The sequence below is a fragment of the Temnothorax curvispinosus genome, unplaced genomic scaffold, assembly GCF_003070985.1.
Source record: "Temnothorax curvispinosus isolate PA1 unplaced genomic scaffold, ASM307098v1 QBEX01003650.1, whole genome shotgun sequence".
Taxonomy (NCBI): domain Eukaryota; kingdom Metazoa; phylum Arthropoda; class Insecta; order Hymenoptera; family Formicidae; genus Temnothorax; species Temnothorax curvispinosus.
The window spans coordinates 997,905-1,015,435 of NW_020213430.1; the positions used below are offsets into that span (position 1 = coordinate 997,905).

The 17,531-nt window shown below is 34.8% G+C and overlaps 1 protein-coding gene across 1 annotated transcript; it reads right to left on the reverse strand.

The window, feature by feature from the left end:
• Positions 1 to 4,525: 4,525 nt before the first annotated feature.
• Positions 4,526 to 8,553, reverse strand: LOC112452789 (sperm-tail PG-rich repeat-containing protein 2-like). The gene is made up of 7 exons (XM_025013190.1): positions 8,497 to 8,553; positions 7,964 to 8,113; positions 7,196 to 7,417; positions 6,937 to 7,068; positions 6,726 to 6,870; positions 6,387 to 6,634; positions 4,526 to 4,690 (listed from the first exon to the last, which is right to left on the reverse strand). The coding sequence occupies exons 1-7, from the start codon at positions 8,551 to 8,553 to the stop codon at positions 4,526 to 4,528; spliced, it is 1,119 nt and encodes a 372-aa protein (XP_024868958.1).
• Between the last annotated feature and the right edge of the window lie 8,978 nt (positions 8,554 to 17,531).

Here is a 17,531-nt window from a genome sequence, read left to right on the forward strand (position 1 = left end):
AAGAAATAAAGATAATGTATTCATCAAATTTATATTATTTATTATTTCATATTACATATTACATTAATTATTGAAATAAATATAATATAAATAAAATAAAGAATATATCTAACCTGTATGTATATTATTAATCTAATTGAAATATTGTTTAGTTATATAATAATGGGATATTTTAGAAATATTGTTTAACTATTTGATATATTTAGGAAAATATCCTGAATAATTTATGTTTTATAAACCTTTAGTATAATTATAAAAAATATTTTTAGTTGAATTCTCGCTAATCTTTATATGCAGAATTCATGTGATAAAATTTAAATCTGTAACTATGAAAAATTGATATTTTATAATTAATGCTTATAATTAAATAAAAATTAAATCTTTAAAAATGAGGTATTAAAATGATATTGATCTATAAATAATCTGACCTTGATTCGAAATTATCGATTATAGAGACCGAATCATATATAGCGTGATATTGATAGCTCTTTGCATGTGACACTTAGTACTTCACGTATATGTTGATGGAAAATGATCCTATTTATGTCAATTATGCTTCTCATATTAGCATAATTGTTTTCTGTAATTATAATCGGGTAAGAAATAATTCTTTTTTGATTGATCCCAACATTTTTCTAATTTCCATGGCGTATTAAAAAAAAAGTAAAATATAATAACTAATAAAAATATATGTCTGCATTTTGTTGGCAAACTTGATTTATTTCGGGATAATCGCTGGTTTCGTTGAGTAAAAGCATAAAAGAACTTATTAAACCATTTATGTAATTTTTTCATCACAGCAATATCTTCCTTTGATATTTTATTTTGTGGTTTAAAGATATAAAAAAAACAGCGCACAGATATATATATATATATATATATCTTATTTTATATATATTCAAAGTAAGTAGTTTCTTTACCAAAGAAAAATATCTCATTAGATAGACAAGTCAATTTAGATAATTGAGTTAAATTGGACTCGTAATGGACATTGTAGAATGTCTTTTCTGTGATAAATTTTAAATTGTAAAATATTGCGTTAGATCTCAACTTTCTGATGTTGAAACTCACGATCATACATATTATAAATCTGGACATGTGCCAGAAGCAGATTATGACCACAGAGATAATCCACAATGCTTGATTGATTCAATGCCGACGCATAATTTGTTGCATAATCAAAGATATAGATATTGATCGGCTTGTTTGAGATTATCCAATATTTGACTTGATGAAAATTAAGAATTAAATATTAATATATTTTTTGAAGAGAATATCAAAACACGCGCAAAAACAATAAGAAAAGAATTTTAATAAACGTTGCAAAAAAGTATTATTTTTTTAAATTATATATGAATTTTTATTTCTAATTCAAGTATGATACTCGCATTATCCAATTATATCTTTTATTCAGTGTAAAAAATATAGAAGTCTGTATAGAAATCACATTTTATTTCTGAGAACAGTTAAAACGATTCTAACATAATCGTCAAAAAAGTTTGATATTACTAGATTAATTCAATCGTTCAATTATTGCAAAATATATGAAAGATCACACAGTATTATAAGTGTGAACCGTATTTTATTCTTATTAATTATATTATTATACAATAGTAACGAATAATAAATATATCTTTTCTTACTTATTTGAAATAAATAAAAGAGGTAAAATTTTTGACTAAAACAATGGGATACATATATATTTCATTGCAGACGAAATGTGTTCCGAATATTTTTGTGACTTTCTTTAAGTACTATGAATAAAGATATATCAAATAGCTTTTATATATACATTGTTGGAAAATTTGTGTTAAATATAACATAAATCGCATGTCCAAAACGGTCTACTAAAATTTTTGTGTTAATTTAACATAATATGGATGTGTTAAATGGTAACACCGATACTATGTTAAAATATTTCAACAGAAAAGAAATGTAATTCTGATCGTAATTTGACGTTAATTATGTGTACAATTAACATAACTTTTATGTTGAAGTTAAGATTGTAAGATAAAATCAACATTCTTTTTCTGTAAATTTTTATTCCCACTTCTGTTATAGAGTAAAATCAACATTCTTTTTCTGTAAATTTTAATACATTTAATAAATACGTTCAAATTGTGTTACTTTAACATATTCTTTAAATTATTTTAATAATTTTACATCTTAAATTTGTTAAGCTCAATTAACATAGCAGGCATATGTTAAATCTACATATGTATGTGTTGATTATTTTACACAAAAATTTTAACAAGAACCTTTTTTAACAAACCTAGAAAAATTTTTCAACAGTGTAAATATAGTTTATTAAATGGAATAAAAATAAAATGATATTTGTTTTAGTCACATAAACGTAGTATTTATTTTTTATTAAATATTAATTATTTTTGCTCTCAGATTTCTTGCCAATTGAATATCCTTCTTATATTTATGATACAGGTCAGTAACTAATGTCGCTACAGCATTGCATTGCTTGATAACCGGATTCACGTACGTCATGTAATCCTAAATAGATTGCCTATAATATAAATTACTGATTACAATTTTAAACAGTAACAGCGGTTTGTGCATTTCCTTCTCAGTAGCATACATATTTTATACATGTGTAATTTAATTATACTAATAAACATATTACTTCCTGATGTTATATATTTTTAATAGATTACAGTCAAAAGTATAATTTAAAATTTTAGCTATTTATGCGTGTATATTAAATTTTAACAATTTTAGATTATAAATTTTAATACAGTATTTGTGAATTTTAAATTTTAGTGTAAAATTTTGAATTTTACAAAAATTTTTTTATATATTTTTTAAATTTAATATTATTTGTGTGCAGCAAATGTTAGGATTTAATGTACCGAATATTAGGACTTATCGAAGTTTATCGAAGGACGTTAAATTTCAATTTAACTTTCATATAGTAACTTTGATATATATTATAGGCAATAAGTACGGTTGAACTTCAACCGCTTAATCTCATATTTGGGAAATATTTGCCTTTCTTTACGCGTCATTACACTCACCTATCACAGTTCAGTAAACGTCTTTTACCGAGCATTTCTCTGTATTGATCCTGGTTGTGATCTTCTGTGAAGGTATAAAAAAAATTTATTGTATTGCATGCTCTTTTCTTTGTTTGAATATTTATAAAATGTTTACATCTCTTCCGTACATTTACGATAGAGATAAATGATTTATAGAAACTTAAGACAGTCATAAAAATGAAATAATTTACTTCTAATAAGAACGTATAATTTATTATTATCTATATTAAGAATACATAAATGTCCTCAAAAGATGTATAAAAAAGCTTTCACATATTCTCAATAATTATATTTAATATTTTTTACCCAGAGATTTACAAAACTTATTTTATTAATTTATCAAGCAATAAATATCAGAGAGGGACACAATGTTGATATCTTTCACGAGGTACAGCGAACCAACGAAGAGCTTTCTTCGATCGTCGACAGTGCCAAGGAGTTTGAATTTTATTTATTCTTTCAATGGTTTTCGGTTTACCGAGAGTGACGTTAAATGACTTCTTTAAAACGGATGATGCGATATATGGATGTATCTATAAAAACCATTAAATATATTAACATTACTAATTAAATATATCAACATTAATTATATATATATATATATTTAACTGACTTTATTTAATCGATATATTTAATCAAACAATTTTTTTAAGTGGTACATTATAATATTTATAATAACAAATAACATATTTTATCTGCGATTTTTACGAAGTTACTTTACGCATCGATATGGTGAAATTATTATAGAAGATAGAATAATGCAGGATGCTCTCTCTCTTCCCTCCCCACCCCCCCTCTCTCTCTCTCTCGAGCCATCTCGTAGTATATAACTGTGCCTCATACATCACCATCTGAAGCATCCGGTATTACTCTCATATGCTGTGAGCACGCAATATCCTGCCATGTTACAACTAAGTAAATACTATCGAATGCTTTTACGAGTTCAAAGATTGAAAAAAAATGTAACCGATTGAAAGCGATCACTCGCTTGTAATTAAAAAATGTTTCGATACAAAATTGAACCATGATATAAGATCCATCAGGAAAATATATATGTGCAGGAAATTATATAATTGTGCGCATATCGTATTGATGACGTCCATTTAAAAGCGTATTGCATAATTTTTGCTATTATTTGTTAAGTAATTTTTTGATCATCTAATATTCTAAGTAACTTAATACAATTTTTATTTGTTACAAAATTTTTACTGCACGTACGTGTAATTGAATAAAATAAAATTTCATGAATTATAGTTTATAAAATATATCATCAATTCCTCATAAATTGAAAGAATCTTACGTGATAATGCAGTGGCCCTGGTCCTTTGACGTCTTTCTTTTTTTCACGAGGAGCTGAATATATCACGCCATTCTTCACGTTCTTTGATATATCTCTTCTGAGATCGTAGTGTGCTGGACCTGTGCACGCATACCAATAATGAAAAAGTCTTCCTAGACGATCTCTTTTGACATTTACTTCACTTTATACCTGGTACACGGAAATCGTCTTCTGGTATTATCGGAAACCGGCTGGCGCGTGAACCGAAGGGTGGAGTTAATCGTCGACAAAGGAAATCACATCTATCACGATTAGCTTTGAAGGCTGATAAAACTTCGTAAGCACCTGAATCCGGTACATCATCCTATGAAAATTGAACGATAAATGATCGGAATGAATACTGACATACCACTTCATCTTATTTTAAATATTATGATTGCGAGATAAAATTCATATCGCAAGTATTCGTATTTTTATATTCTGAGACATATTGCTGATAAAATTAAGTGATTCGAAGAGAGTAAGAGGGAGAGATTTCGCCTTTCTCTTCTTTATAATTTAATCATTTAGGATGGATGCCGATTCGGGCGCAAACCTAAGCGCCGATGTTTCCGGCCATCCACAATTCGCACTACAGAGACAGAGACACCAAGCAGGGATTGGCTCGAATTTCCGGCTCAATGATCCGGAAGTGATTTCTCCGGGCAACATCGGCCACGGGCCTCTACGTGGAAATGACCTGCAGAGCGCAGCAAAATGTCATTTCCGGCGTACATGGTCACCATTCTTCCCTACGTTATGTAAATACGGCTTCCTCGAATCGGGACGTTATTCCCAATGATTTGTCGTCAACGAGAAAATATTCAACGAAAAGAAGGATATTGACTGTCAGCCATCACAAAGTAATATGATAGTTCAGCAAAAAGAAACTGTGACAGCTAATAAATAACGTTAATTTATCAATCAACGTCGTGCACCGGCATCACCTACAAATTTCACTGATAATTTTGCAAGGTGTTTAGATTGTTTAAGTGCGCCAGCTAATCTAAACTACACGAACTCGTGGAATACGGCGGAATCAGCAGCAAGTCGCTTGGCACTGACGACTCTATCCTGACCTATCTACGGGCTGCGGCATCGAATCTCGTTCCGACGCTCTCGATTAACGGCCAGATTGGATCCTAGCCCCGAATCGCCCCGGGTACAGATGCATCGGTTCGATCCGCTGCCATTAATTTCGTCTCCAGCTCTCCTGATTACCTTGCGTTTCCCGGATTACTCGGCTCCATCGAGCCCATAGATCCCGAGCAAGCCGAAAGAATCTTCGGAGGTTCAGTCTGACCACAGACTTATTGTGACTACTGGCTCGAGTTTCTCGCGCGTCTTAATCTTTATCCTCGTAACGTTGCTGGAGCGGCTTGGATTGCCTTATTTACAGCAGCGATTACAAATTGGTTAATTTGATAAATATAAAAAATATATAAAAATATATTTATTATTATGTAATATTCTAAATATAACTTTCACTTTTTCAAAACACAAGATTCGAAGTCTTGAAGTCAATTTAAAAAAATATAATTTATTTATTGCATGTATTATAATTAATTTTATTGTTACTTAAACAAAGCTTAATAATGCAAATTACTGTTAATTATGTATTATTTCGTACGCTTTTTATAATTTTTATAATTATTCCTATATATATAAAAGAGATTGTCTTATTAAAAATAATTTATATTGATTGGAATATATCCTTATGGAAAATTATTACGATGAATGAAATATATTGATTTATAAATAAATGTATAATGATGTATGTATCATGTTTTTGTAGCGGTGCTGACATCTCTTAGCGTATTGAGTTGATCGCAGGTATTTCCATTCCAGAATACCGATAAAGTGAATATAAAATTAGCATTGCATATAAGATTGAAATAAGTTTCTGTTCGTCAAAGTATTAATTAAGCGTACGAAAGAATTACTCCAATTGCATTAATCGAATTAAAATAAATAATATGCTACATTTATGCATGCATACAAAATTCTTGTATAATACTCACATGTTTGCGAATTTTGGGAAATCTATCCACTCTTGATTTGAAGACTGCATGATATGCCGGACATTTTTCTTCGTCTACTTCCTTTACTACTTTATATTCATCGATTACCGTGAATTCATCATCGTCGCCTATCAATGTTAATGTTTTGCAAAGTTTTGGGTAATCAAACATTTTTTGACATTTATTTTTAAAACGTTTTGCGGATTCAAAAGCCAAAGTTCCGACCTCCGTATAGTAATCTGCAGGACCTGCAATGTAAATTTATGCAGTTTTAATACAAATTTGTACATAATGTGCACATATCACGTACAAAAACTTAGTTACATAACATATAGATACCTGGTATCACATCAATAGTTCTCTTGAAACGATCGTCGAAAGCGCCAAAAGGTGCACGAAGAATAGAACCGTAACAAATTTGCGGGATCGTGATTTCATACGTTACAGGCCCGCGTGTATCTAATTGAAAATTCTCTTCGAATCTCTTAAAAGAAGAAGAATAAATCATAATTGTGCGTATAACAATTGACACAAATATGTAGAGACATACCTTCGCGGTATGATTGAACGGCGGCAGTTCTACCGTAAGAGGGTCACATTTACACGGAACACGTTTGCGCTTATCCGAGCGCCTATCGAACACGCCTTTAGGCAGGTCGTAATGATTGGGAGCTGGAAAGTTCTTTGTGGGAAAAGCAAATTTCCATAAGGCGATTCACAGATACAAAGGCAGTTTCCCGGCTCTCTCGGAGTTTCTCGGCGAAAGACCCGGCGACTCCGAAAGTTACAAAGTATGTTCTTAAAATTACTTGGCGTAATTTTTGCTGGTACAAAGCTTCCAAGAAACGCGGCTGCTTAGCGGCGGCTCTTTTCGCTTCCCTAGTTCTCTCGTTGCGGATTTGGGCGGGACTTTTCTTTGTTTCGTGCTCGTAGTCTCCGGGACCCGGGGTCACGGAAGTCCGTTTGTCATCTCTACCCTTCATTCTGCTCCAAAAGTTTCCTTTGTACCTCAGAGCGGTAAAGTTTGTCTCCTACGGTATAAATAATCGTTCGTGAGATATTTTACAAATGAGAACTATGAGAACGGCATCTTGTACATACCCCTCGGGGAATATTGTAGAAGTCGGTTGGCTTATGCTCGATGACCGAATTTTTTACAAGTACACCTCGTTCATCGTAGTCGTATCCGCCGACGTCACGTTTCGAAGGAACGGAAAGGCCTGTCGTAAGCGGTCGCGGAGGACGAATCAGCCATAGCTAACAGATTGTTATGTTAAATATGTTATTATAATTGAAATCAGAAATATTTTATTGCACATTGAAATTAAATATCTGATCGTCAAAAAGATATATGTATTTTTTTAAGCGATAATAATTAACGACTTATTTTTGTAATATTATACAGCAGTTTATTTTATTTTTAATTTAATTTAAAATTTAAATTTAAATTTTATGTAATTTGATGCAACTACACAAACAAGTTACACAAACACGTTAAAATAGATTTAAAAAACGTTAGCACAAGTATATTTACAGAAAATTAGTATGGAAGTACACAAATCAAGAAAATACTTTACCTTGCCTGCGGAACCGTGCCAAGTGCCCGGATAGGATCTTATTTTTCGAGGCGTTTCCTTAACGCTCGACAAGATATACTCTGTTGGACCCGGTTCCTCACACACCTTTTCTTTAAATCTAACATCGGTGTAATCGAGACTAACGCTGCCCTGTAAATCATTGAGAATCTCAGAAAGGATATCGAATATCCGGCGTGTACGACGATGCGGAAGAATTGCAAATAAATGAGGCATGAATAGGAGAAAATGCACGTTCTGGTATACGTTTCCGCGGCGCCTCTATATTGTAAGAGCCAGGACCCGGGAACTTATGCGCGTCTTTTGGTATGCCGAGTGTCTGCCTGCCGGCTCCGCTCAAAAATGGATAAGCGTTGTCTGTGGAACGTACTCTGTGTAACGTAATGGCATACGCGACGCGTGCGAATGCAAGTTTCTGCACAGAAAGAAGAATTCGCGGACGTTGCGTATCGCGAGTTACCCGGATCTCGTGCTGGCTTTGATGGTTCCGATACGTCGTAAGTCCCCGGGCCCACTTGAGCGGGAGTCGACGTGGCTACTTCCGCGAATCTTTTCGTTCTGTCAAACGCCATGCGTCGGCTTTCGTTTGTACGATCGAGAAAGGAGAATGTTTAAAGCATACGCGATTTTATAACCTGAACGGATGTAAATTCATATTTGAGAGCATGTCGCGATTGAAAAATATAAATTGTAAAACAACGTATAATCAAATAGTTTTTATTTGTTTGATTCTTTTCTTTTAATTGTCCACTAAAAGTTATAGCGCAATAATATCTTTTGTCGCGTTTTTGCATCTACAAAGATATTTCGATCTTTTACATCTGCAATCTCATACGTAATTAGAGAGGAAAATGCTGTTTATTTTACAAAAACAACCACAATGTAATATTTAGCAACGACAAAGGATTAATTTGGAACGTTTCGCCGTATATTTTAAATGTACTCGAGAAAAAAAGAGATGGTAGGAAATGGTATTTTTAAAAGAAACGATTGTGTGCGTTAAAAGAAACGATAAAACTTATGAAAATTTTTTCTATTTTAATCCAATGTGGAACGATTTGAAATAAAGTATAATTCCGACTTCTTTCATAATCCATAATCATTTTAACGATATTAAAATATACATAATAATACATAATACACCGTAATCGTGTATTTGACTAATACTACGTTTACGCAAGCGTTACTTCTGTAGTAACTTACGATAATTCCTTCGCGTAAACGGGATTTTGTAGTAACTTACGACAATTCACTCTGCGTAAACGGGTAAATTATCATAAGTTACTACAGAAGTAACGCTCACATAAACGTAGTAAGGGCCTAAGCAGAATGGCTGTCTCGGCAGTGTTTTATGCCTTAAGTCTTTTGTCTTATGTAACGCACAATACTGTACAGTATTGTACGTACAGTATTGTACCTACTGTACAGTATTGTGCGTTACATAAGACAAAGACTTAAGGCATAAAACATTGCCAAGACAGCCATTCTGCTTAGGCCCTAAGGGCCCGGACACACACTTCTGCATAACGCATAATGCGTAAGCATAAGAAAATTGATTGGTCCATACACATGTGCATAAGGAAATAGACCAATCAGTTTTCTTATGCTTACGTATTATGCGTTATGCAAAAGTGAGTGCTCCCCGCTTAAGGCTGCGTTTCCACTATACGCGTCGCGCGTTGCGTCGTCTGTCGTTAACCAATTTAAACATCCCGTCACAAGTAATGTAATAAAATGGGATGTTTTGATTGGTTAACGACGCGACGCGCGACGCGTATAGTGGAAACGCAGCCTAAAGCTTTGTGTCCACGATGCTAGAACAGCGTTCGAGTTTCGGTTTAAGCCAATTAACTTGCAGCTCTTACAGAAAAGCAGCAGTTTCATTGGCTTAAACCGAAACTCGGACGCAGTTCGAGCATCGTGGACAGGGGATGCTGGAGCCGTCTGTTTTACCGGCATTTTTTGTCGGCACGTAGCGTCGTATTAATTTGACAGAATTAAAAATCCTTCTCCAGAATTGCAGTACATACATTCATGATTCGAGGGAACTCCGATTTTATATAGAAAACGAGAAAAAATTACGGAAGTATAGATTTCCTTATCCTACTTTTATCCCAATATGGCGTCTCGAGTTGCGGCGAGCTGTCAACTCGTCACAAGATGTATTTCATATAAGAGATATATATACCATTGGTACGAACGCGAAAATAAGTTCCCCCGAATTGCACAACAAGAAAAACATCGATAAACCCTCCAAATCAAGATTTGGAAGCGTAATATATGTGCGTGCAATGTAGCGTGCTATCCTTGTCTATATCTTTGTCTATACAAGGACAGATATAGTCGATAACATAGAAAATGGTAATTTTGTCGGTTATACAAACGGCTCCAGCATCACTTTAAGGGGATCCTGCAGTGACTGGCGAACTTCCTCGATGTCGATAATGTCAACTTTTCTAATTTTGTTTTCCCTTTATCTGTCTTTGTCTAACGAAATGACATCTGTCCTTTTTTCGATTGCTCGCCATCTCTCGCAAGATCCGGCAACTACTATTGCTGCTCTTTTTGTCATTTGCATCCGTATTTGCATTACTAAAATAATTTTTTGATGACAGTGCCATACTAGAGTCAAGCTCAACAGGGTCTTCTTTCCCCGCTAATTTTTCCAAGCCCGTTCCCTTGGCAGTGGTTTCGCTAGATAGTAGATAGGGACAGTGGGAATCTCGTTAATCCATTCATGCGCGTCACTAATTAGATGACGAGGCATTTGGCTATTTGCATCACGTCTTTCGGCGCGTCTTACCGCTTAGTGTCAGTACGGTACCTGGTAACAACGGGCCCTGGCTAAACAATCCTGCAGGAATGAATTGGATCGCCCTTCTGCGCAACAGGTTACCCAAACAATAACTTTCGACCCCGAGTCCAATCTACTTCGCCCTATCCAGCTAACCACAGCCCCTGAGAGACCAACACCTCTTTAGCAGGGCACCGGAGCATAGCTAAAATATCGGGAGTGTAAGGCTCCCAACAGATAAACTCTCCGGTGTGGGCACCCCCGCTGCCCTCAGTACTCGTGTCGAGCGCCTCCCGGCTCACGTGTGACGAGTCGCCGCCGTAAGTGTCCCACGCCCCACTCACTACCATATGTCGCATCCGCTGATCTTTTGATAGGTATTTGGTACATGGTGGCCCAAGATACTTATTCGTTACCCTGACGGGAATGTACCCGATGGCACTGATCACGTTGATCAGCCGAGTGCCCAGGGCGTGCACCCGTATCGCCTGAACCCCGTCTGCTACCCGGCAGGCCGGGTACCCGGTGAGCACCAACTTGGAGGTGGGGCAGACTTGAGGCTGTAAGATCTTACGCCTCCTTGCGAGCGAGCAACTACAACTCCGCAGGGCAGGAAGCGACTGAGGGTGGCAGCCCCCCCACCTTTAAGAGAGTCATAGTTACTACCGTCCGTCGTTTACCCGCGCTTGTTTGAATTTCTCGCAAGATCCAACAACTACTGTTGCTGCTCTTCTTGTCATTCTGCATCCGTATTTGCACTACTAAAATAATTTTTTAATGGATCTTTTTTTGTACGCATTGAATCTTCTACAATATTATTCCTACATGTTTTCCCAAGGGCAGATAAACATTATGTATGTATAAATCGCAGAATTTTTGTTTTAAGCAAATACTGTCAGGTGACAGATGCGTATGTGCCCAAATAAGTAATATTTTTAATTTTTTGGTGTTTTTGATATAAAATCGCGTTTATTACCCTAGATTTTTGTGCGTACTTTAATTCTGTAAAAGATTTTTGCAATTCTATAAAGCCAATTAAAAGATCCATCTATTAACGATAATGTCGGTAAATCATACGGCTGCAAGTATAGCTGAAGGGAAACAGAAGTGCCGTTGCAGTTTCGTCTCGTAATAGCCACTCAATCTCATCCCTTAAGCTGATTACCGCATGATGCTGAGGCAGTTGCGCCATTCTTTCCTGCATCGATTCAGTCTTCGCATTTGCACCCGGACTGCTACCGCTCGGCCGCATGCTACCGAACGTCGAAGCGCTGCAGTAAGACGTCATCCTCAATGCAGGATAACGTTCCAATGACACTTCCAACACTTCTTTTGGAAGGTTCAAACATATGATAACCAAAGTAACTTTCAGATCTTCCAAACTTAATTCAGTAAGATTTCTTTTCTTGCCGTCATTAATCCTTTGGACAATCTCGGTAAAGCAAGTAGGCATCAATTTAACAGGTATACTGGAAAGCTCGGAGCGGAAACGAATCGAAGAGCTCAAATGTAAGAAGAGCGGCTGATCTTTCATGTTCCACGTGTTTTCCTCATCAAAATCGCTGATAAGTGAATCTTTTGAGTTGGAATGGGACAGCTTCTCGTTGTTATAAAGATTTGTGACCGGCCATGTAATATTGACAGCTTGACTTACTTGGTTAGGAGAATCTGTTTTTGAAGCCGGCATTTCAGAGTGACATGTGAATTCATCTAACTCGTCATCGCTATCTGTTCTTTGTGATACCACTTGCTTCCATCTTTTCTGACATCCACGATGGTAAACAGTAATAAAATTCTGGATGCGCGGGTGCAGGCCTAAATACGACTGCCATAATCCTTTTAAATTTAGTTTTTATGAAGACAACTTAGATGCGAGCTTATCTTACTTCTAAACACTGACAAATCGACTCGTCCGAAATCGTCTAACAGAGACAGTGCAAGGGCTAAATTATCGAGCGACACTTCGCCGAATGAAGCGAGTCTCATCAATTACGCCAATACGCTTTCATCGTTATTACCAGTTTCAGTCAGCGCGATAACCGTAGCAACAACTACGTGGTCCAGATCGAGATACGACCGGACGCGGATGATTTATGCTGCTATTACTTTGCATTCACTAATATTGTGATGTTATCAAATAATGTGTCATGAAGAACTTGAGATATGTGATTACATTCAGATAATGACCAACGTACAATTCTCATTTCTCATTTTACATTATTCTGTATTGTTTATAATGTTTCAATAAGATACATTTCTGTTGTACATTGTATATTGGTTGTTATCTGATATAACACTGCTAAATAACATATCTTACTCCAGCTATTCATGAATCATTACTTGATAATATATATATATAATAATTATCATAAATCTCATTTTTCTCAAAGCAGTTTTTAGAAGAATGGTACCTATTGCATTAATATCGGTAAGAGTTCTGTATGCGAGCTCCTCCGATTATAATCTACCTTTGCAGGCACGTAAGTACGTACAAAAAGAAGTCGAAAGCCTCTGTGCCAACTTGCGGAAATAACTATTTTCTTAAATATTTTTATTATTTTGGATTTTTGACTGCAATATTGACCCTCTCTTCGCGTGAAAAGTTGAAAGTCCATGTAAAATTACACAATAGAAGATCTTGTTTTGCTCTGTTAGTAAAGAAAGCGAGGTCCACTCCCTAATTGTTGTGTTTTGAAAGTACAATGCTATCTAAAAACTATCCACGCAAAGTGTGAGATCCACCTACCCCTATTTTATATATATTACTTTTGGTAAAAATTCGGTCGAATAGTTTAAGAGTGTATAAAGAACAGACATACAGACATACAGACATACTATTTTATATATATAGATGTACATTATATTACATAAAAGATAAACGCTTGCAAAAACTGTTATAAATTTGAGTAAATGTCTATAAAAGGTCAAACTTCACCGATTTTATCACTACTTTAATATGTTGTAGAGGAGGTCTTTCTGAGTAATTCTATGCAAGAAAAAAGTAGGAGACGGCATTGGCTTAGAGAAGAAATAATAAATTAAAGTTTCTCAATTTTAAAACTTTTTTTTTAGTTATTATAAAGTACATTAATTCTAAGAGAAGTAATTTGCCCATTCTTGTCTGTGGGAAAAAGGCGGTAGTCCCTCATCCGCTTCCTACATGTGTACTATACACATAGTATAACTAGTATGCTCACTCTCTGTCGGCACCTTTGATCTATTGGTTTCCGATTCGCCGCCATGTTTTTGGAGGACCATCGACGTATCAAGCGGTTAAAGGGTCCCGGGTTGTAGTACCTACAAGTAACACTGCCCAAATGTCATACGCCGATTTTTTCGAAACTATGCACACATGTAGAACTTTGAAAAATATTTGTGTCGTGTTTTTTTTTGCTTATAAAGCGTTTTAAGAGTAGAAACTACCCTCGAAATATTAACCTTCTTAATTCTATGTATAATAATCCTTTAGATTATGCACGTCAATTTTTTGTAAAAATACAGACCAGAAAACCCTGAAAACTCCTAAAGATATTATTTCAGTGCAAAAACCATTCAGGATAACGTATATAGGGTGTAGAAGGTTAATATTTCGAAGGTGGTCCTTATTATACTCTTAAAACGCTTTATGAGCAAAAATAAAAAAATACGACACAAATATTTTTTTAAGTTCTATGTGTACACACTTTCAAAAAAATCGGCGTGTGACACACTTGAGTAATGTTACTTGTTAAATGTGCAAAAAAACTGTATACATTATTCATTCTTATTAGGAATATATGGTCTATAGGTAGAAATACACACAAAATATTATATAAATAAAAGTGATTAATGAAATTGCTAGAATAACAATGTTTCGATAAATTACTCGAATGCTAATTATATTTGAAATAATTATTATAAATTATGAGATTAAAGTGGAAATTATAAAAAATAGTCCGATTATTATTTGTCGTTAAAGATTTTATATTCGTGGTAAAGTTTAATTAAAATTAATAATGCAAAAACAATATAATGTTTGTAAATTTACTTTTATTGTCTATACATGTATACATTTCATGTATTTACATATACGGCGGTATTCATTCGTGTCTCCAAATAATCATTTTATTTGGGTTATTGGATGATCGAAAGTTACGATTTATAAATTTTAACGTGTAATATAACCGTATTCTAAAAAATAATTTTTTTAAGTATAAATGTGGAAACCTGCTGCATGGGTGCTTAAATGTTGTTAGTTCAGCCTCTGTTAATAATTTTTGTATAACATTTTTCTCTAAAACAATATTTTGAAAGTGCTCATTGAAAATCGCTTCCAATGAGCACACGTAAAAAATGAAATTATTATGTGGCAATTTTAAATTCCCGAAATTTGAATTTTGGTTTTGGTATGCTTTCAAGAAACAAAAAATGCTCCTATTTTGGCAGCCTCGAACGCTGCAAATTAGGTAATTTTTGCTTTTATTCATTTTGGCGTCTGATTTATGCAATATTTCACCGAAAATTAACCTCTGTGGCGTCACACCGACTTTGCGCTACCACACATACTAAGCGTCACACCGATTTTGCACTACCACATATATAAAAATCCTCTGATTGGTCTCCGCCAAAATAATGGCGATGCGCAGTACGGATCGGCGCAAACCACGAAAAAGTGTAAGAGTGAGCATACTAGTTATACTATGCTATATATATACACACATATCAATAAATTACTTCCCTTAGCACTAAAAAATAATATTTTGTTATTGTTATTTTGTTATTGTTATATATTGTAATTTTATTTTGTTATTATTCAAAAGTGTTCTTTAAACTATTCAACTTTTGTTTAAATTTTTTTCTATCTTTTATCTACTTTATTTTTTTCTATCTTTCGGAGATATTCGGCCCAAAAGAGAAAAGCCGATTGTTTTCAAAGGAGTGTTTTACACCCCTAAATATGCGTATAAATAAGTATATATCTACTCCTTTATTTTGTATAGAAAACAACATATTAAAAGATCATCAAAATCGGAGGCGGACACTTCCATATTTTTCCTTGTGAGATATTTTAAATTTTCGAACTTTTATTTCGGACTTTTACATCTGTAATTTCATACGTAATTGGAGAGGGAAATGCTGCTTATTTTACAAATACAACCACAATTAATATTTAGCAATGACGAAGGATTAATTTGAAACGTTTCGCCGTATATTCTAATGTGCGCGAGAAAAGAAGAAGTAGTAGGAAAGGATATTAAAAAAAAAAAACGATTGTGTGCGTTATAAGAAACGATAAAACTTATGTTTTAAAGTTTTTTCTATTTTAATCCAATGTGGAACGATTTGAAATAAAGTATAATTCCGACTTCTTTCAAAATCCATAATCATTTTAACGATATTAATCCGGGAACGGGCGCCTGGAGTAAATTTTACATCCCAGTATCGAAAAAATAAAGCTCACGTTATAGTAACCTTTTTCAAGAAAGGTAAAAAAAGGCCAAGTACACGCAACGTATTTTGTAAATTCAAAAAAGGTGGTAGTTTTATTTCTTCTTAACAAAATTATATCGCAAAATTACGTTACCTAGCTCAACCTAATCCACTTAAATATCCCCAATGTATATCTATGACCTTTTTCAAAAAAAGGTAAAAAAAGGCGCCAAGTACACGCGCAATGTATGTTGTAAATCCAAAAATCTTAAATGGTAGTAGCTTTATTTCTCCCTAACAAAATAATTTACAAAATTACGTTACCTAACTCAACCCAAGTGATATGTATTTCAAAAAAAGATGTAAAATCTTTAAATTGCGCCAATTGCAAAGAAAATATGTATATTAAGGTGGAGCGAAAAAAAATTTTTTTGAATTTTATAACGTAACTAAACGAAAAAGATGTAAATATGGGATTTAACACTAATATCTGTAAAATTTCAACTTAATCGGAGCTCATCTTCTGCCTCCAACTTTCGTTTCAAAATTTCCCATGTAGAAAAATATCCGTTTTTTGGCCCACGTCAGAATCGCTTCAAACTGTGGTATTTTCTTCCTACCGATGTAGCTTACAATCTCCTAGAACCGTTTGCTGTCCGAGCAATTAGAGGCTGAGTACGGGCAACTTAAAATCTCAAAAATCAATGGAGTTTTTCACATGGTGGTAGTGCCGGTCTCATTTCAGCATATCATTGTTGGGAGGGAGGGAGAGAAAGGAAGGGAGGGAAGGGGAGGGAGAGTGGGAGGTAGAAGAGTGGGAAGGAGGAAGGGAGGGAGGTAGAAAAAAGAGAGAGAAAGAGAGAGAGAGAGAGAGAGAGAGAGAAAGAGAGAGGGAAAAAGGGAAAAGAAGAGGGAGAGAGGAAAAGAGAGATAAGAAAAGGGAGAAAAGGGGGAGAGAGAAAGAGAGAAAAAGAGAGAAGGAGGGAGAGGAAGAGAGAGAGAAAGGGAGGGAGGGATAGAGAGGGGCAGAGGGGGAGAGGGAGAGAGAAGGGGAGAGGGAGAGCGAGAGAGAGAGAATGACGGGAATCAGACGAGAGAAACCAGGTCTGCCTCCCTCTCCCTGTCACCCTCTTCCTCCCTCTCCCTCTTTTTCCTTCCTTTTCCTATCTCTCTTTCTCTTTTTCTCTCCCTTCCTCTCCTTCTATCTCCCTCTCTCTCTCTCCCACCCTTCTTTTCTCTCTCTCTCCTCCCTCTACCTTTCACCCTCCCTCTCTCCCCCCTCAACCTTTCACCCTCCCTTCTTCTGCCTTCCTCTCTCTCCCTCCCTCCCAACAATGACATGCTAAA